At 40.3% G+C, this 24,962-nt stretch overlaps 3 protein-coding genes across 5 annotated transcripts in view; 1 reads left to right on the top strand and 2 right to left on the bottom strand.

Moving 5' to 3' along the window:
- The window catches only part of St13 (ST13 Hsp70 interacting protein), a 34,036-nt gene extending 20,298 nt beyond the window's left edge, over positions 1 to 13,738 (bottom strand). Inside the window, exons 1-4 of the mRNA XM_034516506.2 lie at positions 13,400 to 13,738; positions 6,320 to 6,377; positions 4,111 to 4,183; positions 3,154 to 3,224 (exon numbers count right to left, since the gene is read on the bottom strand). Of these exons, the coding sequence (XP_034372397.1) occupies positions 3,154 to 3,224; positions 4,111 to 4,183; positions 6,320 to 6,377; positions 13,400 to 13,509 (312 nt within the window). The 5' untranslated portion in view covers positions 13,510 to 13,738. The remainder of the gene's footprint in view (positions 1 to 3,153; positions 3,225 to 4,110; positions 4,184 to 6,319; positions 6,378 to 13,399) is intronic.
- A 247-nt stretch (positions 13,739 to 13,985) lies between these two features.
- The window catches only part of Xpnpep3 (X-prolyl aminopeptidase 3), a 49,006-nt gene continuing 38,029 nt past the window's right edge, over positions 13,986 to 24,962 (top strand). Inside the window, exons 1-2 of one of the 3 annotated variants that reach the window (XM_034515936.2) lie at positions 13,986 to 14,165; positions 24,747 to 24,863. In XM_034515936.2, coding sequence (XP_034371827.1) covers positions 14,102 to 14,165; positions 24,747 to 24,863 — 181 coding nt within the window. In that variant the 5' untranslated portion in view covers positions 13,986 to 14,101. The remainder of the gene's footprint in view (positions 14,166 to 24,746; positions 24,864 to 24,962) is intronic. The other 2 variants (XM_076911672.1, XM_076911671.1) reach the window with 2 other exon arrangements.
- On the bottom strand, positions 15,700 to 19,480 carry Dnajb7 (DnaJ heat shock protein family (Hsp40) member B7). The gene has a single exon (XM_076911673.1). The coding sequence runs from the start codon at positions 19,311 to 19,313 to the stop codon at positions 18,366 to 18,368; it is 948 nt and encodes a 315-aa protein (XP_076767788.1). The 5' UTR covers positions 19,314 to 19,480; the 3' UTR covers positions 15,700 to 18,365.

A 24,962-nucleotide genomic window follows, 5' to 3' on the forward strand; every position in this document is an offset into this window, starting at 1 on the left:
AGTAAATGAAGGCTGCAATTCAGGGGGGCAAGTACTCAATCTACATTCATCTTTGCAGCAAAGGTCAAACCTGACTACTACCCTGGTATTTTGTTTTGAAGATAATAATGCAGACCATCACCACAAAGAATACATTCAGAGATGGGTTAACAAGACATGACTTCAAATGAATTTCACAATTGAAATGTCTACAACTAGCAAGACCACAGTAAGCAAAACCTAACCCTCCTTCACACAAGAGACAGTTAAGTAGAGGTGGAGAGGGAAAAGCTCTCCTGAAAATCCACAACTGGGCTGGTGATGTCTCAGCAGGCAAAGGTTCTTGACATCTAGTCAGACACGAGTCTGATCTCCAAGACACATGGAAAAGGGCTTGCACAAGTCTAACCTCCAAGTACACACATACAAAATAAAATAAATATTAAAAAGAATGTTTTAAAAAGAAAAAAAGCCAAAACCATAAAGTCGTTGCTCATTTGAATCCCATATTACCAATGTCAACAAAAGCTATCCTGAGAATTAATTAAGTGACAGCCTCAACTCAGACCTTTCATGGAAGCAAATACATTCCTTCTGAGGAAAACACACAACCTGCTCAGACCTTGAAAATTGTCCAAAGAAATTCCAAAGAACTTGGGGTCAAAACACTACACAGAAGAAAGGCACAGTGTGCACTCTGGTAATCCTAACACCCAGGAGGTTTTCCTGAGTTTGGTTCCACCATGGATCAAAAAGGAAGACTGTACTGCACAAAAATAAATCTTTTTTTTTTTTTTTTCTTTTTTCTTTTTTTTTGGTTTTTCGAGACAGGGTTTCTCTCTGTAGTTCTGGCTGTCCTGGAACTCACTCTGTAGACCAGGCTGGCCTCGAACTTAGAAATCCGCCTGCCTCTGCCTACAAAAATAAATCTTAAAATTAATTTATGTATTAAGACATAAATAACCAAGGAACCCTGAAAAAGAATCAACATGAAAGTGTGGTAGCTCACAACTCTCTGTAACTCCAGTTCCAGGGGATGCAACACCCTCACACAGACACACATGCAAGCAAAACACCAATGCAAATAAATAGATGAATCATTAAAAAGATTTTTATTTTTGTTTTTTTAAAGAAAGCTACTGAGGGGACTGGAGAGATTGGAAGGTTAAGAGCGATGGCTACTTCCCCAGAGGTCCTGAATTTAATTCCCAGCAACCAGATGGTGGTGGCTTATAACCAACTATATAATGAGATTTGGTGCCCTCTTCTGGTGTGCAGGCATACCTGCAGGCAGAATACTAACATACATACATAAATATTAAATAAATCTTTAAAAAAATTATTGAAAGGCATTTTAAAAGCCTAAAATTACACACCACATTCAGGAATGACCTCAATAATTAGAGGTATTCTTTCCCCAATTTGACTTAAGTTGAATGCAACTCTAATCAAATCTCCCTATCCCATCTCTTTCTCACCCCCCAAACCCCTGTGAGGGAGAGAGGCAGGGAAGGGCTGGAAACTGTGATTGAGAATAACTACGCTGGGACCCTGACAATCTACTTCTAAAATTTATTTGAAAAACAAAACATCAGGGCTGGAGAGATGGCTCAGTGATTAAGAGCACTGACTGCTCTTCCAGAGGTCCCTGAGTTAGTTCAATTCCCAGCAACCACATGGTGGCTCACAACCATCTGTAATCAGATCTGATACCCTCTGCTGGGTGTCTGAAGACAACATCAGTGTACTCAGATACATTAATTAAATAAATCTTAAAAAAAAAAAAAAGGAAAGGAAAGAAAAACAAAACATCAAGACAGCTAAAATATTCATCGTTTTATGGGTCATCGTTATCCTGGCAGACAAAACTTAGTACACAGCCTCATAAGAAAATGTGGCATTAATACAAAGAAAGCAATTAAGACATACAGAACAAGAGTCCCCAGAGTGCCAAACATAGTAAACAGTATGTCAGCACTGATGGAACAAAACCTCAATAAAGGTTCTGTTGAGTAAATTAACAAAAGGCAAATAAAGCTTTAGAGTCAGACATGGTACACACCAGTAACACCACACTTGGGAGACTAAGGCTATAGGATCACCTTGTTTGAGGACAGTGTGGTCTCAGGGTCTGTCTGTCTCTCTGTCTCTCTGTCTCTCTCTCCCTCTCCCCACGCCCCTCTCTCTAACACACACACAATCAGAAGGAAGAGGCTCAGATATAGGTGATCTGAGTGCAACTCAGTTCTGGATCTTATCTAATAAAATTGGGCATAGTGGCAAGGCCTGTATTTGCAGCATTTGGAGAGCTAAGACAGAAATTCTCAAGTCAGCCTGACCTAAGAGACCCTATCATATAAAAAGGTAGAGAGAGGGTAGACACGTAAAAAAGGAAAAGACAACTGAAAAAAAAATTGAGAAAATGTCTGAACAGAATTGTGCAAATGCCCACTAATGACCAAAATAGATCAGAATATATTCAACTGTATTACAAGTCAGAAAAATATAAACTCAAAGCCCCAGACTACTTCACACAAGACTAGCAAAGATGACTCTGAGGATCCCGGGTCTGAAGGTCCCAGTCTAAAGCTGCAATGTTTATAAACAACTTTCCTTAGTAGACGACACCATGGTAATTTTAAGACAGACTGTGGCCCTCTGGAAGGCCACTCCTCATTGCTAATTGAAACTGTATTCTACACTTCCTTCCAGTACCAGTTTTCACCTCTTTGAGGAGAGGCTCCTTGTGACAAAAGCATTTGGAAAATAATGTGCCACTAGATACTCCATCAAAAGACAATTCTAAGCCAGGTATGGTGGTACAGGCCTTTAATCTCAGCCCTTGGAAAGCAAAGGCAGGAGGATCTCTGTATTCAAGAACAGCCTTGAAAAAAAAATTATCTCAGAAAAAAAGACATTTCTAATTGTAAGTATGTATTTTAGGGGGAACAATTTTACAGGTTAGTAAAACTGAAGTAAATTTAAAGAACAAGTAAAGCAAAATATAAGACTTCAGAGATTATAATCAAAGATATGGGAATTTGCAAATATTTCAGTGAGATTACAAAACGTGTCGTGAGTCAAAGGAAGATTTATCATGCACATCTTGGGAGTTATAAAATAATCCCAACACTGGGGAACTTCACTTTTCCTAAAGTAAGTCATTAAACTTACCTCTGCATTTTCGTCTCCCATTTCCTGAGGGTCATCGGTGTCTGGTTCAATTACACCTTCATTGTCAATTTCTACAAAAATTGAAAAACCATGAGATTAAAAACTAAATTACGAGTGTGGTAGAGTTAACAGCCACTGCATTAAAACTGTAAAATGAGATGAACTGATCTGGGTGGAGCTCAGGGCTAAGTGCTACCCAACAGGATGGAGGTTACAGGTACAACCAACAAATAAAATGAAATACTTGCTAGTACAACTATACGCTACTTTCACCTAAACTCTGATACATTATAAACTACTTCCCTGCTAAAAACAACTACTAATAGATATTAGTAGGTAAGCTGGAGAGATGGTAACTCCAGGGGATCTGATGTCCTCTTCTGGCTTCTTTTCTGAGAGTACCACATCCACATGTATGTGGTATATAGGTACACCTGTACACATCAAATAAAAATTAAAAAAACAAAACTACTACTTAAAACTGTTGGTCAAAATCAGATAGCTATTGTAGTGATAATGACAGTTATATGCACAACATTTTACATAAAACACACCATTGATTTGGTCACTCTCCAAAATTCACTTGGGTAAGATTTGGGGGTTAGAAAGATGACTCAGTGGGTAGAATGCTAGCTCCAAAGCCTGAACTTGAGTTCCTGCCCTGAAACTCCACAAGGTAGGAGAAAACTAACTCCCAAGAGGTGTCCTTTTGACCTCTACAAAACCTTCCCCATAAACTTCTCTAATAATTTTTCCAGATATACTACAACAGTAAAATTTTTAGAGAGTAGCCACCTGGCATTTAGGAGGCTGAGGCAGGAGGATTCCCTCAAATTCAAGGTTACGTGTGCCACAGTTCCAGGCCATCCTGGTCTACAAACTGAGACACTGTATCAAAACAAACTGCTAAACAAAAACCCCAACCACGCAGGACACACACCACCGCAACGCGCTCACCTAGATCACTCTCCTCACTCGATGGCTCCTCTGTCTTTATGTTTTCCTCTGTTGTCTTGTCTCTTTTTTCTTCCTAGCAGAAGAAATTTAGATAGCGTTGTCAGTACTTAAATATGTAACACATTTTATGTGTTTGTGTCTGTACACACAACATACACAATGTATACCTTACTCGAATACACTAAATTTCAGTTGTTAATATCCTTTTACTTCTCATTTCTAATTAACTATAGGTCTGGTAGCATCCAAACCTTTAAGAATTGTAAACTGTCAGGGTTTTGTTTTGTTTTATAGCAAATTCAATTCATACACCACACGATACAGGACATTCTTCACAGGTACTGTACCCAAAGACGGACTCTCCATGGTCTATCACCTTGGCTGTACATGGAAACTCCTGCCTACAATAAAGGCACTGAGGATCAGGGGCTTATGAGATCAGATTACCTTGCATGAGGCTGTTTCAAAAAACCAAAACACAAATAGGAAAATTATATTTCATGCAAAATAAGTCATACTATTCCCGACTGATGTTTAAAAGACTGAAAACAGTCAAGACAGTGAGGTCACTTGAACCTACAAGTCTGAGGTCAGTCTAGGCAACAACATGAGACTTATAGGATGGGTGAACATTTTCAGTTTGTGAGGAGTTTTTTGGTTTTGGTGGGTTTTTTATTCGTTTGTTACTGTTTTCTCTTGAGTCAGGCTCTCACTATGTAGAGTCAGGTGGCCTTGACCTCAGAGATCTACCTGCCTCTGCCTCCAAGCGGTAGGATTACAGGTGAGTGCCACCATACTGGTGTGGTATGTTTACCATACCACATTTCCTGAACACTTCAGTTTTCAAGGGTTGCTCAATTTGAGAACTGTAAAGGAAAGTGTCTGTGGAATTGTAACACACAAAGAAATTACAAGACTTAGAAGAGCACATAATAGAAAGCAAATTTTCTTTCCACCCTTTACAACCACGTAAAGTCTTAAATATTAAGATACATTATGGATAAGAGATAAATTGGCACTGCCTTCTCTGGTTAATGAGGCTATGGATCTTACAAAAAATATCACTACCAGCCAACCTTTACCTACTCATTCAATTGTCAGTACATTGGAAGTAATGTATCTACACTCTAAGATTCCTTCCCCCTGTTCAATCTTTATTTTTGTTTTTGTTTGTTTTTCAAGACAGGGTTTCTCTGTATAGCCCTGGCTGTCCTGGAACTCACTCTGTAGACCAGGCTGGCCTCGAACTCAGAAATCTGCCTGCCTCTGCCTCCCAAGTGCTGTGATTAAAGCTGTGAGCCACCACTGCCCAGTCCCCCCACCCTTACCCCCATCAATCTTAAAAAACCAAAGTCAGGTCTGGGGTAGTAAGCATATGCATTTAATCTTGGCACATAGTACATCTATTGAATTAAGAGGTAACCTGGTCTACAAAAATTCAGGTCAGTCAGGGCTACATAGTAAGACTCTGTCTTAAAAAAAACAAGGCAAGGACTGGAGAGGTGGCTCAGTGGTTAAGAGCACTGACTGCTCTTCCAGAGGTCCTGAGTTCAATTTCTAGCAACCACTTGGTGGCTCACAACCATCTGTAATGGGATCTGATGCTCTCTTCTGGTGTGTCTGAAGACAGCTGCTGCAGTGCACTCATATATTTAAAAAATAAATCTTTACAAAAACCAAACACCAATGCCCCCCCCCCAAAAGATAAAATTTCTCCTAAAAAACAAATGCCTAAGTTTCCACTTTAATTCTATAAAATATCTGTTAAGTCCTTAGCAAACATGCAAACTGTTGATATGCTGGCATACACTTTTAGAATGCACACCTACAGTCTCTCGCATTTGAATGGTTAGGCACCAGGGAATGGCACTATTTGAAAGCATTAAGAGTGTGGCCTTGTTGGAGGAGCTATGTCACTGGGAGTCAGTTTTGAGGCTCCAAGCCCAGTGTCTCTATCAGTCAGTGTCTACATCAGGATATATTGCTCAGCTACTGTTTGTGCCTGCCACCATGCTTCCTACCACAGTAAAAACTGACTAAACCTCTGAAACTGTTAAGCATGCCCTTAATTAAATGCTGTAAGAGTTGGCTAGGTAATGGTACCCCTTCACAGCAACAGAACAGTGACTGACAGTGTCTGTATGTAGCTCACACTGGTCTCAAAAATACAGTATCTTATCTTAAACAAACAAAACAAATTTGCACTTACCTTGGTATTTTCTTCTGGCTTAGCTTTATGAGTAGCAGGTGGTACTTTACCCCCCATGCTTGAAATAAGAAAAAAAGATAGTTGTTTAGAATAGTTACTATAAGTTTATTAAAAAGCAATGAACTTAAAAAGGCTAAATGTTTCTGATAACTTTTCAAAGCTTAGAGTACATTCTCAATTAAAATGAATGCTTTATTATGAGTAAGTTTTTTTGTCAATTTCAAATTGTTTTCAGCACACCTTTCTCCTGCCTCTTATAAGCCTAATAAACTTGTATTACAGCTCTTCCTAAAGGCAAAACAAAAGGCAGAAAAACCAATAAATGAAGTGATAAATCATTCTCTAAGCCATTAGCTTAGAAAATAGGGCTGCAGGAGGTTGACATTTAACAAGAGTATGTCAGGAGCCTTGTGGTAAAGTGACTCCCTAGCATGCAGAAGCCACTGGATTCTTTGCAAAGCCCTACTTCCCAAGTAGTCCAGGACAACCTGAAAATAACAAAACTTAAATGGGAGAAGCCTACAAAAAGAATAAATTGACATGTCAACAGCAGAATGCCTACCAGGCTGCTAGGTAAAAACAAACCAGCAAAAACAAGGATTTAAGGATTTGTTAACTTTGAGTAGTACAAAAGTGCCTTACACAGTAATCTTTTATTACTGTTGTTATTTGTGGTATAAGTGCAAGAGACCACAGGGAGGTGGGAGGACAACTCAGTTCTGAAGTCCCAGACCTGAACCCAGGTTCTGTCAGCAAGCACTTGTGCCCACCCAGCAGGCATGGCTTCTCCTATAACTACAACTCTACTCCCCACATTTCCATTGGTGGAATCCAGATGTAGGATGTTTATCTAAGTTGAATTTAGATGAGCATCAGTTTCCAAGTTCTTCTCACTAATTTATGCTGGTTATCAACAGTGTGTAGTTATTCCAGCCTAGACTTCTAGCCTTCCTGAGTACATGGTGACATTTCATTGTATTAAGTCCCTTTTCATACAGTCTTGGCCATCTAAAGAGAGCTTTTGAAGTGCTCAACTCTCACCCAGGTTCTCATTACATTGTCTTATCCATGAGCCTGTGTCAGTTTCATCCTTCAATAAACCCAACAAAGTAGCAAGTAGGAAAAAAAGTCTTTAGCCTTTGTGGAGATTCTAGGTGGTGGATTGCTTTTAATGGCTGGAAAAATGATTCAGCAGTTAAGAGAATTCGATATCCTTACAAGGGCTCTGGGTTCAGCTCTCAACACAGACAAAGCAGCTCAGAATTGTCTGTAACTAGTGAAAAAGATTTTTATTTTGTGTTTGTCTATATGTATGTATATATATATATGTATATGTATATGTATATGTATATGTATATATATACACAGTCTGACTTCTTAGCCCAAGGTGAAGGTAGTTTTGATTTTCCTACGTCCTCTAAGATTGCAAGTGTGTATGTCACCAATTCAACCAAATTTGACATTTCTTCTTAAGAACCATTCATTCAAGAAAACTGTACAATTTATTTGTTCTAATTACACAAAGACACACACCCCTTCCATTACTCAATATATTAACAGATAATGGTTCTGACATGACAAAAGATTATATAATCCAAAATGTCTTCGTTTTTATTTTTAATTCAGTAATGCAAAATGAGTCAATAAAGAACAAGCATATAAACACTACAAACATTTCTACACTTTAAAAAAAGGGGAGGGGGCAAGAGATGGCTCAGCAGCTAAGAACACTGGCTGCCTTTTCAGAGGTCAAGGGCTTATCCCAGCACCCACATGGTAGCAGCACACCACTGTCTCTAATTCCAGCTCTAGAAGTTTTGACATCTTCACACAGATACACATGCAGGCTAAACGCCAATGTACATTAGAAAAAAAAAAAAGATTGTTTAAAAGAAGAAGAAAGAAAAGAAACACCTTTCAAAGGTACACAGTAACCAAACACTGGCTCTTAAGTTAAACTTTAATGAAGGGCCTCTTAGCTGTGTTTTTCCTAAGTTTCAAACTGCAGTGTCAGGAATGTAGGGTGACATCCAAACATAGTTACAACAGTTTAGCTCTGTGAAGTGACATCCCTGCCAAGAAATGTAATTCTAAGAAAAGCTCAGACAAATTCAAGTGGAGGGAATTGCTAAAATAACTGGCTTGTAATACTAAAATCATCAAAATCATAAAAGACAAGCTAAAACTGACCATTTTTAGAAGGAAATTGAGCTGGTAACAGAATACAAGCTGTAATCCTAAGGGCTGGACAGTATTAACTCATCTGTACAGTTGGCTGACTTGATGTCGCATTGTGGAGACTATCCTTACTAACAGGAAACACACACTCAATGGTATTGAGCATGTTGGCAGGCTACTATCAGCAATCAATTTTGAACCAAAACTTGTTCCAAAATAAAAAGATTAAACATAGAAAAATGTTTTTGTGAGCTATACCTCATGTCTCTCACATTCTAAATTGTTGTTCACTACTCCCAACACCAAACCAATTTTAAATGTGGATTATTTTGACCTAAGTTCTCTCTCAATGTTTCAAAGAAGGAAGCTAGCTTCCTGCAAAAAGTCACCATTCAGACTTTCTCAGCACTTTTTTTTTTTTTTAAATCACCAACCAGGCAGAATAGAGAAGAAACCTTCCTCAAATATAATCACACAAAGCTCCATTCATAATTCTCTTGAGAATGAGAATCTCAATCTTTTTTGTGCTATTGTTATTTAAGCACATGTACAAACACTTGGGTGTTACAGTCTAAATTCTGTACTGAGGGTAGAAATGCATGCTACTCACTTCAGATATGTCCTAAAAGCCATGTTCCATCAACTACTGAAAAATGTGTTTGTTGACAAGGACAGTTTATCTGGATTCACATTTATTACTGTAAATTCAGATCTGGTTCTGTTTCTTTATTTTTTTTTCTTCTTTTCTTGGAGGGTAACAGGGTCTCACTAGCCGTGGCTGGCCTTGATCTCACTAGATCTAGGACTACTCATGTTATTAACATTTCTAGAGTTGAAACCTTGAGTTCTCTTTCTTGTAGTCACACTGTCCACCCAAGGTTAAAATATTGAAAACAGTTTGTTCTAAATGTTACCATTGTTCATAGACTAACTTTATATTTGATATATCTTTTAAAATTGCACAGAGCCGAGGATGGTGGCATATACCTTTAGTCCTAGCACCTGTGAAGTAGAGATAAGACAGATCTCTGAGGTGAGGCAGCCTGGTTTACAAAGCAAGTTCCAGACCAGCCAAGGCTACACAGTAAGACATCATCTAAAAAGGAGAAAAAAGAAAAAAGAACAAGAAAAAACAGCTAGTTTTATTAACATCTCAATTTGAGTTTTGAAGGCTCTTAAGCATCCCAAGATTCTTCACCTCATACTGAAGTATGCCATGCCAAAACATCAGACACAATACTTGGATTACCCATGAGAAATAACACAAGATAAGACGCTATTGTAGCCGGGCGGTGGTGTCGCACGCCTTTAATCCCAGCACTTGGGAGGCAGAGGCAGGTGGATTTCTGAGTTCGAGGCCAGCCTGATCTACAGAGTGAGTTCCAGGACAGCCAGGACTACACGGAGAAACCCTGTCTTGAAAAACCAAAAAAAAAAAAAAAACAAAAAACAAAAAACAAAAAAAAAAGATGCTATTGTGGGAAATAGTGATGCCTAACAAGAATTCTACTGAATGTAATTTGGAATTCACTACATAGGCACAATTTCTCCAGGATAATTTTTAACATTCTTAAGAATGTTTTTAACTCTTCCTTTGGTATGCCTATTACAGAAAAAAATGTTTTTGTTTTGACTTTTTGGAATTAGGTTTCTCTGTGTAGACTAGGAGCTGACCTCAGAGATCCTCCTGCCCCTGTCGCACAAGTGCTGGGATTAAAGGAGGCATGTACCACCACCACCCAAGTTCTTTTAACAAGATGAGTGGTTGAAAGAACAGAAATATCTTAAGCTTTTGGGTTAACAGGCTATTCATTAGGAAAAGCCACTAAAATCTAGTCCTCAATTCCTAGTCCTAACAAATGTCTAATGGCAACTTGTGCATTTTTTGTTTTTGAGAAAGCAAACAAAACAGAATTGTTAAAGGGTATGTACCAGGACTCAAAGCCATATTACACAAGTACACCACTAGGGTTCTCCTCCATTGTTTTAAGTTACTATAATTTTATAAGTTCTTAGAGTTCTATATATTTAACATGAGTGAATATCCTACAACAGCTATAAAAGTGACAGAGGAAAAGAAGAAAAAGCTCAGCAGGCTTTGAAGAATGCCAGCACACCACCTCTGACTTTCTTTTTTCTTGAGCATATGCTTGTTGAAATAGTTTGCATTTTTAGTAATCACCAGGTGATTCACCAAAGAAAGTTATTCCACCAGCTTTTGCTCATATCTTAAGGAGTGCCTATCCACACTCCTGAAATGCAGCTTTACTGAGTGGGGTTTTGTTTGATTCTTTTGGATGGGAGGGGCCTGTCTCTAATTGGACCTGCTGTGTTTGGCCAGGTTGGTCTAAAACTCCTAGAATCATGGCTGCTGCAGCCTCAACCTCCAGAGTAACTAGGAACTCAGGCACATGTTGCCCCCTGTTCCTCCTTAATAATCCCAGCTAGCAGGCCGCTTTCCTGGGCAGGGAAAAGGTATGTTGGAACTAGCACTAGCCTACCCGTTAAAAGGTGGGTTGTTTTTTTTGTTGTTTTGTTTTTTTGTTTTTTTGGTTTTTTGGTTGTTTTGTTTTGTTTTTGTTTTTCAAGACAGGGTTTCTCTGTGTGGCTTTGACTGTCCTGGAACTCCCTGGCCTTGAACTCAAGAGATCCACCTGCCTCTGCCTTCAAAGCACTGAGATTAAAGGCAGACTGCCACTGTGCCTCTGCCACCTGATTAGTACTTTCCTAAAAAAAAAAAAAAATCCCTTCCTGGGCAACATTTGTGGCCCTCCTTTTAACAGTTGAGGAGCCTCTCCTCCAATACATAAACTGTTAAACTATTAAACCGTAATTACCAAAAACAAATTTGTATCATTTATCTGTACCCTTAAACAGTACTTAGGTAGCTATACTGACATTAGATGTCTTGAAGCCCAATCAAGATGGACAGACCTCTTCCCTCATCATCAGCCTTGGACTTGAAAACAAGCATTAGCTTTGCCCTTTGATACGATTTAAAATCTGCAAGGATTGAAAAGATTACATCTCACAACTAAGAGTACTTGCTGTTCTTTAGAGACCCCAAGTTCATTTCCTGGCATGTATATGGTGGTTCACAACTGTCTGTGACAACAGTTCCAAAGGATCAGATACCCTACTCTGGTTTCACTAAGAAGTACGCAGTGTACTCATTATAGTACAAGCAAAATACTCACACAAAATAAATATATCTTTTAAAAAAAATTAGACATATAAAAGGGTCCTTCCTAGGTGAAGACCATCAGGGACTTGGTGAGGCTCACTAAAGTTAAGCCACTTCCTTCCTCCTAGTCCACCTTTCCCTGGGAAGACTATATTCTTAACCACCCAAAACATTACATACTGGGGCTGGGAAGATGGCTCAGTGATTTAAGAACAATTGTTGCTCCTACAGGAGACCCAGGGTCCAGTTCCCAGCACCCACAATAGTGCTTCTGACCACTAGTTCCAAGGAACCCAATGCCCTCTTCTTTCCTCCCTGGGCATCAAGCATACATATGCATGCAAAGCACTCACTACACATAAAATAGCTTAAAAAATGAAACAGCTGCTGTGTTGGCAAATGTCTTCAATCCCAATAGTCGGGGCCTCACAGAGACAGGGGGATCTCTGTGAGGCCCGTCTGAGCTACACAGCAAGTTCTCAGCCAGCCAAAAAACAAAACAACAAAAAAAGTTTTAAAAAGAAAATAATTACACATTTACTGGATCCTCCCTTAAAGTTAATCCAACTGGACTTGCCGATCACCAGGCCAGAAAACAACCTCTCTGAAAAGCTGATTCATCTGAAGATATGCAAAAAAGCATGGCATAATTATCTTTAAAGGAGTAAAGCACGTCGACTACTCATGAGGCCTTCGCGCCACACCGCTGCTTTCAGGCCTTCGTGGCTAAAAGGGCCTGCTTGTTTTTTCTGGGTTCTAATTGAAAAAATATATAACTTTACCTTTCCCCATCTCTTTTTTGATATTAACCAAAGTCCTTAAACATGCTCTACATGACACTCTAAATTCGAACACCTTCTCTGAAGACCCTCCCCCACTTCTACGAGTGCTCGGGAGTTTCCAGTGCTGACCCTAATTCAGAAGGCATGACTTCGTATCTTTTCATCTCCCTCCTCTTGGCAGCTGTAAATTTACAGCTTGTCTGCACTGGTGGTTTTCACCCTCAAATTCTAATGGTGTCTAAGCTTCCTTCTAATTCTGTCTTTAAGAATCTCTTATCAACGAGACTAAAACAACAAAAAGAAAACCCAATTCCCCAGTAATGCTGTTTCCCAGCAGTTGGCACAATATCTATTCACGGAATTCATAGTACGCAAGCGAAATACTCTCCAAGCACAATGATCTTTGAAAAAAAAATCATTTTCCTAAAGCATCTGACGTGACAGCGCTACAACTAACGTGGGTATTAACTAGTTCCCAACACAATTCCACGCAATTAAAATCGCTGTAAGGTCAAGTACAGGTAACTTTAGTTATTATAGAATAAAGAAGTTACCACTACGAATATTTAAAACGAATATTTAAAACGATAAAAGTCAATGCGACTTAAGCAAGACGCCAGATTCAAGAAAAACAATCCCTCTGTAAAAGCTTTGTCTTAGTTCGCGCACTATTTCCACTGCTCAAATACCCACAACCCTCCACATTTATTTCTCCCCAAACACACCCCCTGGAGACTCCACTGCCGGAAAACGAGCTCTACCCTCTGCTTTTCCACCCATAAATTGCCCAACGTTCCAGTTCCCTCCGATAACCTCTCGAAGCCACCAAGGGCCGAACCACGAAGGGGCCTAGACCCGCTACCCTCCTCCTCAAGCCAGTTCGGGCCCAGCTCCCCCCCTTCCCGTCCCCAACGGTCCGCGGGGCCCAGGGCTCACCTCTCCACCCACTCCCTCAGGAAGCGCATTTCCTCGGTGTGCAGGACGCTCGGGTCCTGCCTACACATCTTCACGAAGGCCCGAAGCTCGCTCACTTTGCGGGGATCCATGGTGGAGAGGTTGGAAGCTGCAGGGGCTGGGCGGCTGCCGCGATGCCAGGCCCGGGAGCGGCTCAACGTGACCAAGTAGAAGGGGGCGGCTGCCGCGAGGCAGAACAGACTAGAACCTCCCCGGCTGCTGGCTCCTCCCCCCCAACGGCCTCGTGACCCCGGTCCTTCGCTCGCTCATTCCTACTCCTACCTCTGGGCCTGTGCTCCGCCTAGAACCTTCTAGAAGTGTAGCTGTCCGTGATAATGCCTGCTTCGATAGGCGAACATTCTTTCCTCTGATCTAGTTCCTGGGATAAATGAAGGACCTTGTGTGTGTGCTTTCAAGCGGGACACAGGAAGCATTTGAAATAGGGATATTTCTTTTGTGAAGGTAGGCACTAAGCAGAACAGGACGCCTTAATGAGGAGGGGGGAAAAAAAAATGCCCGTGGGGACCGGGTGACGTCACTGCTCTGCGCCGCCCGGGAAGAAAGCCCGCGAGCGGCGACTGCCGGAAGGGGCAGGCGGTTGACTAGTTTCCTGGCGACGCGCCTGTGCTAGTGGCTTTTCCCCACGACTTGTACTTTCTCTTCCTGACCACTGGGGTGCTGGCCATGCCGTCTCTGCTCTCAACCCCCAAGCTGGTTCCCGTTATAGGAAGGCTCCGCGGCCTCTCAGGTTAGAGTCTTTCCTGCCGGCGTCCCCTCCAGGTCTTCCCTTGGAGAAGCCTAAAGCAGCCCAAAGAGCTACAGGTTGATGATCTGGACCAGTCGGCTCCTGGTTTCCCCCCCCCCCACACACACACACACAAATTTTTCTTTTGACAGGCTGCTCTTGGAAAGAGTGGGCTTTAGGTTCTGTTATTCTGGGAAGCTGGAATGACTCGAAGAGCAGGGAACTCCAAGGGATTGTCTTCAAAGTTACTCGAATTCTAAATTTGTAGCTTTTATCATCACATTTGGTAAATTGTTTTATGTCAAGTAGCATGTGTGTGTGTGTGTGTGTGTGTGTGTGTTAGCTCAGGATAAGCCTTTCGCCTTTTCATAGGTTTCATCGGAGAACTAGCTCAAAAGATAGAAGAAACACTTTCAGAAACAAATTCAGATTATAAAGAACTAGACGGGGGACGTGCCTAAAGTCTTACATAAACAGTCAAGGTGATAAGAGCACGGAGAATGTGAGCCCTCCGTGTACAATCTGGTGAGCAATTAATCTAAACTAAAATGTTCCACTGAAAAGTGAATCATCTACCTTATAAGGGGACCTAATATTGGATTATACTTCAGATGAGGTGTGCAAAATGTGAACCAGAAAATAGGGGTATTTAACATTAAAATTGGTCTTGATATTTGTATATGATACTTGTGTTCACTGAAAATGAAATTATATCAGCTATTTAAAGTTTCTCCGTTGCACAGAGCCTGTTCTGTAATCCTGGTAGTTAAGACATGCCTTTGATGGAAGTGAATGAAAACGTGTGATTGATCAGTTATATTCACAGAGTCCACAGCCTGTGACTAGACTAGAACCAGCTTTTTATTTCTGATCGTTGACTTTCTTGAAGCTTCGTGTAAATCCTGACTTGATCCAGCTTTAGGACTAGATACTGAACTAACTAAAATAAATAAAAATCTAGTAAATATATTTTAGTTTGTTTCTAAGAAAAGTAAGTTCAGTATCTTGTTATATTATCACTAAATGATTTTTAGCTTTAATGAAGGAGTGACAATGAATATTCAGTTTACCACTGAGGGACCGAAACACAATTAAGCCAGATGTTTGTTACATGATTGTGTCCAGTCTTTTATGCCAATTCTTTTTTTTTTTTTTTTTTTTGGTTTTTCAAGACAGGGTTTCCCTGTGTAGCCCTGGCTGTCCTGGAACTCACTCTGTAGACCAGGCTGGCCTCGAACTCAGAAATCCACCTGCCTCTGCCTCCCAAATGCTGTGATTAAGGGTGTGTGCCACCACTGCCCAGCCAATTCTTTGTCTTAATTCTGCTTGGTAGAATCCTTTTGCAACTTCTCATTTCATGAGCCAGAAAGTGCAGTTTCATCCAGTAATTTTTTGAGTTGGTTATTGAGAGTGCATCTCAACTTCACAGTTGCTCACCATCAAAGGGGAGGCAGACAAGCAACCGATGACATTATAGCTGAATGATTATAGTCTTGACCCAACTGATACAGGAACTCATCAAAGAAAAGAGGAATGCTTTTTTTTTTTTTTTTTTTTTTTTGATTTTAATTATTGTTATCCTTGGAGTTTAGGTTTTAAATCTCATAAATAGGACTTGGAATATGTGGTATTCTTGGTTACACCTTTTTTTTTAAATATATTTTTATTGAGACGTCCATACAATATAGTTTAATCATTCACTTCTCCCAGAACTTACCTCCCAATTCTTTAGAAAGGTTCTGGAGAAGTGGTTCTCAACCTTCCTAATGTTACAAGCCCTTAATTCAGCTCATTTTGTGGTGACCCCAACCATAAAATTATTTTCTACTGCATAACTATATACTTTTGTGTCTGTTTTGAATCATAATATAAATAGCCAATATGCAAGACTTGATGCTACTGGCCCTCTGTGAAAGGGTTGTTTGGTCCCCACAGGGTTGTGACCCACAGGTTGAGAGTTGCTTTAACTACCATAAGAAACCAGGTATGGTGGTGAACACTTTTAATCCCAACACTAAGAGGTTTCTCAGTCAGAGTTTATATTTCTGCACAAAACATTGTGACCAAGAAGCAAGTTGGGGGAAAAGGGGTTTATTCAGCTTATACTTCCACATTTCTGTTCATCACCAAAGGAACTCACACAGGGCAGGAACTTGGAGGCAGTAGCTGATGCAGAGGCCATGGAGGGATGTTACTTACTGCTTCCCCTGGCTTGCTCAGTTGCTTTGCTTCCCCTGGCTTGCTCAGTTGCTTTCTTATAGAATCCAAGACTACCAGCCCAGGGATGGTACCACCCACAATGGGATTATAGTCATTAGCTCTCCTTTCTCTCTTAAGAGTTCCATTCTTCTGTTTCTGTTTTCCAAAACCTGATGGCTTCAGCTCCTGTCACACCCTGTCAGCATACCTTATGGCAGTGGATCCTATTGCCACCAACGTGGACCAAATGACTATAATCTCTTAAATGGATTGTGACAATAGTTTGATTTCCCTTTTTCTAACCTTGCTTACTTGAGTCTTTTAGCAACAACAGAAGAGCTCAATTTCAATATGTGATTCCTCCTCAAAACCTCCTATGTCTTAGTCTCTCCCCATTAACAGTTAACAGGCATGTTATGATCAGTCAGTCCTGAAGAATCCTTTCAGTGTTTGGTTTAATCCATTTGCTCTCCTTAATCTGTAGCACTGATCTCTGTGTTCCCCAGACTCTTCTCATGCAGCTTTTATCTCAAAGCTCCTCCGACTCCTCCTATGAAGCCTACATCAGGAATGTTGCACCTTGCTAGTTCAAGTGTCTGGATATCTTGCCAAATACCCACTTGACTTATCTTTTCAATCAAGCAACTAAAAAAACATGTGTCTCCAGTTTGTAGGCTCTGTGGCTTTTGTTTACTGCTATGAATGTATGTCTCAAATACCTAACACTTCGTGGTGCCATATGCCCTTTAGGAGGCAGAGGGAAGCAGATCTCCCAGCTTGAAGCCAGCCTGATCTACAGATCAATTTCTAGGGTAGCCAGGGCTACTCAGAGAAACTGTCCTCATCCCTCCCCTCCCCCCAAAAAAAACCAGAACACCTAATACTGCTCAGCAAGTAGTAGACCCTCAAATAGTAAAGTTAAATGAACGAAAGGATGAATAAAAAAGTATTTAGTTTAAACCATTTGTTTGTAATCTAATGTATTTGTAACTCAGTACTTTCTCCTAACGTGATCCTTAAATAAAATATCTGTGCTATTTTACAATAATGCACTTTTAGATCCTACATACAGATAAGATGAAACTAGAAAATTTCATATCTGGAGAGAGTGACCAGTGCTCTGCAGCACATATATAGCCAGGTTGTTCCAAGGAATCTTGGCTAATACTGGGTTTTTAAAAAATTGTGGTATAAGACACTAAATTTAGTTTACCATATTAGACATTTTTTCAATGTGTAGTTCGATGGTATTAGTATACTCACATTGTTGAGAAGTGGGGTTCCAGAAAATGTTTTTGTTTTGTAGGTCTGAAGCTCTTTAGCCATAAAACAACCTCGTGTCTACTTCCTGTCTCTTGCTTTGGACTGCTTTAGATACCATGTCGATATTAATCATTCGGTGTTTGTCTATGAATGACTGGCTTATTTCACTTAGCATCTTAAGATTTTAGTAATTCAAAGTGTCCCAAAATCTCATCCATATTGAAGCAAATGTGATAGTATTAACTGAAAGATTAAATAGGTCATAAACTCCACTGGAGGCAGTGGGGAGTTTATGCTCAAACTGCTCAGAAAGAAAACAATTAAGAAAAAAAAAAAAACCCTTTGTTGTTTTCCATAGTTTTAAAATCAGTCACCACAAATTCGTCTTTTTCTAACATAACTTATCTACATTCAGCTAACCAAATGTCCACAATCTTGTTTAAAATGTTTTTTAAAAAATAAAAAAGCCAGACATGGTAGTGTACACCTTCAATCCCAGCAACTAAGAGGCAGAGATAAGCAGATCTCTGTGAGTTTGAGGGTTAGCATTTCTCCTTAGCAAGCTCCAGGCCAGCCAGCGCTACAAAGTTGAAACCATATCTCTAAAACAAAACAAAGAAAAAACCCCACCTTCTCTTACATAGTATTAAACAGATGTCATCTATGAAACTCTGTGATTAACCAAAACACACAAGAGTGGTGTTCAAATGTTATATGATCATAATGTGTCTAAACAGTCAGTTAGCGATTCCTTTTGTTGGACTTCTTCTTCTGCCCCTCTTTGTGCTTCTTCTTTTTCCTCCTACCACCTTCTTTGAATCCTGCTGAGAAAATGGAAGGTTCCTTCTTATTGGTGACCCAAGGTGTTCCTTGTTCATTGTTGTCCACAAGAGTATATTGAGTTGTGCTTGAGAGGGTGTAGGAATTTGGTGAATAACTGCTGAACGACTGTCTTCTCCAGTTACATGTGTCTGTAAAACCCTCTTCATCTGCCGCACTATTTACAAGAAAGGATCTCAACTCACTGTCATCTTCAGCTTCTCTTTCTTGACGGTTCTCAAAAGTTTTCTTTTTATTAATATTTCGTCCATTAATAACTTTGCCTGAAGGTGTAATGGGTATATAGTTGCCCATCCCAGTATTGTCAAATGCCAGGGAAGAGAATGAAGTAAGGCCCTCATGCCCCAATGAAACATAAGACGAATATCCCGTGTCATAAGGAGAGAGCCTGGCAAATACTGGGTCGTCATAGGACCGGGAGAGAAAGGATCCTGTGCCTCTGCTTCTGCTTCTGCTTCTGCTTCCGCTGGAGCTTCTGGAACTGCTTAAAAGGTCCTCAAGTGAGTCTTCAAAGAAATGAAATGAAAATGGATCCCTTTCACCAAAAATTTCTTTAAAGACATCATCTGCCTTACGGAATGTGAAACCGTACTCACGTTCATCGTCAAGATGACTTCCACCTCCGCCATTTAATCCTTCCTTGCCATATTTGTCATAAATGTCCCGTTTTTCACCATTTGATAACACTTCATATGCCTCAGCGACTTCTTTGAATTTTCGCTCTGCTTCCTCTTTATTTTCTGGATTTTTATCAGGATGCCATTTAAGTGCTACTTTACGGTAAGCTCTTTTAATGTCTTCCGGTGACGCATACCTCTGCACTCCTAGAACTTCATAGTAGTCCACCATAGTTGGACAGTATTAGAAACAAACACCCTTGGTTGTGAGCACTGTTTTCGTTGCAGCTCAGGCTCTGTTGCTGTTGGAGGTGGCAGAAGTGACTGCAAATAGGCATATTTTTACATTGAAGGTAATGTTAGTACTGTGGGTGGGCCACTGCTGAAAGATTTGAGGGTTCTGATTGTGTGGCAAGCAGAGGGACAAGCATGTCAGAGCTGCATTATGTTGTCATACTGGGCTAGAGATAGGGACTGGATCCTCTAAATGCAACTTCTCCCAAGTCACTCTGTGTGATCTGTAGCTAGTAGCCACGACATTTCTTTTATATATTCTGACCTCCAGATTACTGAGCCTTAATTACTGCATAGTTCTATGGTGTTGGTTGATTGGTTAGTTTGGTTTTTCAAGACAGGGTTTCACTGAATAGCCCTGACTGTCCTAGAACTTACTCTGTAAACCAGGATGCCCTCAAACTCAGAGATCTGCCAGCCTCTACCTCCTGAGTACTGGGATTAAAGGTGTGCACCACTATCACCCAGCTTCTATGTTTTTATTTAGAAAAAAAACTCAGAAAACTTTTGTTGGAGTGCTGGAGAGATGGTTCAGAGGTTAAAGAGTACTGGCTATGTATGATTATTATCTGTAACGGAATCTGATGCCCTCTTCTGGCCTGCTAGTTTTTTGGTTTTCAAGACAGGGTTTCTTTGTGTAGCCCTGGCTGTCTTGGAACTAGCTCTGTAGACAGGGTTGGCCTCGAACCCAAAGATTTACCTGCCTCTGGCTCTGCCTCTGCCTCTGCCTCTGCCTCTGCCTCCTAAATTCTTGGATTAAAGGCATGAGCCACCATAGCTAATAAAAATAGATCTTTAAAAAAGAAAAAAAAAGGTTGACTTTCCAGGTAAATTATCCACAATTTAAAAAATTAATTGTTCTATTCTGTCATTTTGTTTTGGTATGTTTATTGCTACTTATTTAATTGACACAGGTTTCAATCAAAACAAATATTTCATGTTCATAATGAAACGGGGTTCTAAGAGATAATTTGTGGAAATCTGTTACTTGTTAATGAAAATTTAATATTTCAACTTGAGCCTGATTTCAAATTCTTTCTTTCCACTCTACTCTCATTTCTTAGACCAGAACTTTGGATTGTAGGGTCTAGACATTGTAAAATGTAAGACAGTCTGTGACCCAGAGAAAAGTTAGAAAATTGGGGATGGGAGCTCATCTCCTAAGAAGCCCTCAGAATTTGGGGAAACATACTATAATAAAGTATAAAAGTAAGCCAGTCTCTCAAAACCAAACCAAACAGTAAGCAAAATTTTGTCACACCTAGCAAAGAGCCTAAACCACATGCTACATTTACTGTGTCACTGAAAGTAATTTAATGGTGTGATAGAAAGCAAAAGGGTATGAACAGGGAGAGATGAAGAGCAAAGGGGGTTTTCTAGGAAAACAAAATGACAGAATAGAACAATGCTTTTAATGGTACATGCTTTTAATCCCAGCACCAGGGAGGCTGAGGCAGGTAAGTGCATGTGAGTTCAGGGCCAGCCTGGTCTACACAGCAAGTTCTAGGTCAGCCAAGGCTTCATAGCCCCAAATACACACAACACACACGCATGCACACGCACACACACACATGGATATATACATGCATCTGTATGTGGCTGAACTCACTGAGCCAATCCCTGCCAGCCTGGATTACATTGCAAGTTACAGGGCAGCGAGAACTATAGTGAAACCGTACCTCAGGAAAAAAAATTTATTTACCTAATTAGGTCATATAATTTAAATAAATCGACACTCAGAATAGTTGGCCAAATACAATTTGTAAGCATCAAGTATGGTGTGTTTCGCTGGGCAGTGGTAGCGCATGCCTTTAATCCCAGCACTTGGGAGGCAAAGACAGGTGGATTTCTGAGTTCGAGGCCAGCCTGGTCTACAAAGTGAGTTCCAGGACAGCCAGAACTACACAGAGAAGCCCTGTCTTGAAACCCCCCCCCCCCCAAAAAAAAAAAAAAAAAAAGTATGGTGTGTTTCTTCCTGTTGTAGAAAGGGAAAGTACAGCTGTGCTGTTTTATGTGAATTGTACTTGAGACAGTTATTGCTCACCAGTAAAAGTGAGATGAGTCTGATAAATTCACTTATTTCTACACTCAGCACTGGGCTTTGATATACTAAGAAAATGCTTCACTCCTGAACCAATACTCCCAACTCTTAAGTAGAGTTTCATCTGATTTTCAGTGCCAGGGATTGTACCAGAGCCCAGCGTGTGGAAATTAAAAGTTGTGTCTCTGAGCTGCAGCCTGGCCTCTTCATACGACTTCACTCCATTCACCCTACTAGCATGCTTTTACATATGCCTGGCCACTATGGTAGCCGTCTTGTTCTAGAAACAAATGTTGAGAGACAACTAAAAAATATAAGGGGCAAAGACTGCTGTGCTCTGGAGAAAGTTATTTCTCTGTAGGGGTAAATGTTTTAAAAATATTTAAGTTGCAAGTTCTAAAACAGAATGTAAAGTTGTTTTTCTGGTTCTGACTCATGTGGATTTTTTTATTTGTGGTGATAAGAGCATAAAAGTATATTTGGTAGTGAAAATATGACATGCAATGTAAAGCTCCAAAGCTTCCAATCCCAGATGGCTGCTCACTGCAGATGTTCACTGACATGTAAACTTTGGGGATGATTGATTTGGGAATGTGATTTTTTTTTTTTAAATTTTGGAAGTTCTCTATAATAAAGGTTTTTGGTTTATTTTTGTTGGTGGTGGTAGTGAGGTTTTTTGTTTTTTGTTTTGGGGGTGGGGTGGGGTGGGAGGTTTGAGACAGGATTTCTCTGTGTAGACCTGGCTGTCCTGAAACTCACTCTGTAGATCATGTTGGCCTTAAACTCAAAGCTCTGCTTGCCTCTGGCTTCTGAGTACTGGGATTAAAGGCATGTGCCACCACTGCCTGGCTAATAAAGTTTATTTTTTTTTAAATCTTAAAAGTTAGTCAACACCTGCTCTCTTTTTCTATCTGGCCCTGATTTACGAGCAGACATAGAGTTGTAATAAGTGCAGCCAATTATCAGTTGGTACCTTGAAAGCTTAGCAAGTCATTGCATTCGTCCCCAAGGCTGCTACAACAAATACCATAATACTTGGCAGGATCCAAGATTAGGAGTGTGCAAGTCTGCACATCTGGGTGTGGTGGTGTATGTCTGTAATCCTAGCATGGACGCAAGGGTTGAGGACCCTTGAAGCTCGATGGCCAGCCAGTCTAGCCAGATTGGTGAATTCCAGGGTTAGTGAGTCTCTGTCTCCAAAAATGCAGTGAAGTGCAACTGAAGTAAAGAAGACACTTGGTGGGGCACACCTTTAATCCCAGCACTTGGGAGGCAGAGGCAGGTGGATTTCTGAGTTCAAGGCCAGCCTGGTCTACAGAGTGAGTTCCAGGACAGCCAGGGCTACACAGAGAAACCCTGTCTCTAAAAACAAAAAAAAAAAAAAAAAAAAAGAAGACGAAGACACTTGTTGTAACCTCTAGCTTCCATGCATGCGTGCACATATGTACTCACAAACTCGCATATACACCACATACAGACTCCTAACTATCAAATACATGCCATCGATAATGCTTCACAGGCTCTGGAGAAATCTTTATCTTGACCTGACTTTTGGACTGAATATATGTCGAAGACTTTACAGTCAGTACTAATTGTGTCAGGATTAAATAAGATCTGCATTAAATCTGGATGGAAGACTAAGTCCAAAGATTTTTAATTTAAATAATCCCAAATTTGAATCTCATTTTGTCCAATGCTGTATGACCTTAAACATTGTTTTTCTGTATCTGATCCTGATAACTCATTTTTTAGGGGGGGTTGAGTCAGGGTCTCACTATAGCCATAGACCTCACTATGTAGACCAGTCTGGCCTCGAACTTAGATATCCATTAAAGCATACCAGGCTTTTTAGGTCTGCTAGCAGAGTAACCTGCTGTTGCACTGGTGCGTTTTCATGTGTTCTTTATGCCTCTTCCTTCTCTACATTCAAGCACATTTGCACAAGTGCCTGCAGGTATAAATCTTTCTCAACCTTCTTTAACAAGGGTTTAAATTCCTGTCTAGCCTGCCAACCACCAGAGGTAGTGGAAAGAAAGGTTATTAGAATACAGGGGAAGTGGATCTATTTAGAAATAGTGTTTTGGGGCAATTCCAATCTTCATTGTTCTCAGTCCAGTCCACTAGCAGACACCAAACATGAATTGGCAGCAGTCCAGTCCACTCAGCAGACAACACACACGAATCAGCAAGGGCAGTTCAATTCAGAAGAAATAGCAAGGCTCACCAATCACCCAAGCCTACAGAAAGGGCAAGAAGCCACAGGAACCTTACCAGAAGTTCTTTGGCGAGTTTCTCTCTATGAAATCACCACGAGCAAAGCTCAAAAGTGCAGTGTAAGGCAAACCAATACATATGTATTGTCAGCAAAGACGAGGGAGGCAGAGCAAGGCAAACTAATGCTCTTGTTTCTACTCTCTGTGGGGTCATATTTATATTCTTTCTAAACATCACATGTTCTTTCACCTGTGTCTGCTTCGGTGAAACATTCTTTCGCCTGTGTGCCCCAATGAAAACATCATTTGACATGACTGACTTTCCAAAGAAACTAGAGGTTTTCACTGCGGTGCCTGCTACAATGGTGTGCATCATGCTTCTTTTCACTTCTTTCCTCAAGGGGAAATAACTTGGATGGTTTCCATTCAGAACAGTCTGAGCACTGGCTTCTGCACAAATGAATGACCTCGCCTATCCTATAACAGTTGCTATATATATGAATCTATCACTTTATCATGTTCTTTATTATACTTGTATGTTCTGTTTTGTCTCTGCGCCACCTTACTTCATTTTGTCTACTCGGGCAAACAGTCTTACCCTTAGTAAAGTTCTGTTAAATTAATGCTAACCATATTCACTTATATGTCAACTATGATTAAGCATTTTCTCATACATTATTTTATCAGACTATAACCTTGATTAAATGAGATAGCAAGTACTTGTTTCCTTATAGCTAACATAGTCCCGGTAAAAACATTAACTCTAGTTTTCCAGATTTTAGAACTTAGGCTCAGGCTACCCTTGAACTCCTTTCTGACCCTTCTTTGTTTTCCTTTGTTCCTCCTTCTCCTCATAGCTCCTTATTCAAAACTGTACTGTGTGTTTGTGTTAAGTTTACTGTAGTAGACTAAAATCTGTGAGGGTAAAGACCTTATTTTTGTTTCTTAGGGTCCAGTACAAGCTGTGGCACAGAGAAAGAGCCACATACATATTGGAGGGAGGAGGAAAGAAATGCTAGTATGTATTTTGTAAGGGTCCAAACTGCTGGGAATAGTATGGATGTTATGAAAATGCTCATATCCACTGTTTCATTTTATCCTTTTTTTTCCCCCTCAGGATGCGTGTCATGTTTACAACGAAGGTACTCCCTCCAGCCTGTGCCAGTAAAGAAGATTCCAAACCGGTACTTAGGCCAGCCCAGCCCAGTTACACATCCACACCTCCTCAAACCAGGTAAAGCCTTTGATGGTAACAACTATCTCTCTAGTTTAGATACTCTGTCTAGAATATTGCTATTCATTAAATTTTTTCTCACTAGCTGTGTGTCATAAT

This window comes from Arvicanthis niloticus, chromosome 13 (genome assembly GCF_011762505.2).
Source record: "Arvicanthis niloticus isolate mArvNil1 chromosome 13, mArvNil1.pat.X, whole genome shotgun sequence".
NCBI classification, from domain to species: Eukaryota; Metazoa; Chordata; class Mammalia; order Rodentia; family Muridae; genus Arvicanthis; species Arvicanthis niloticus.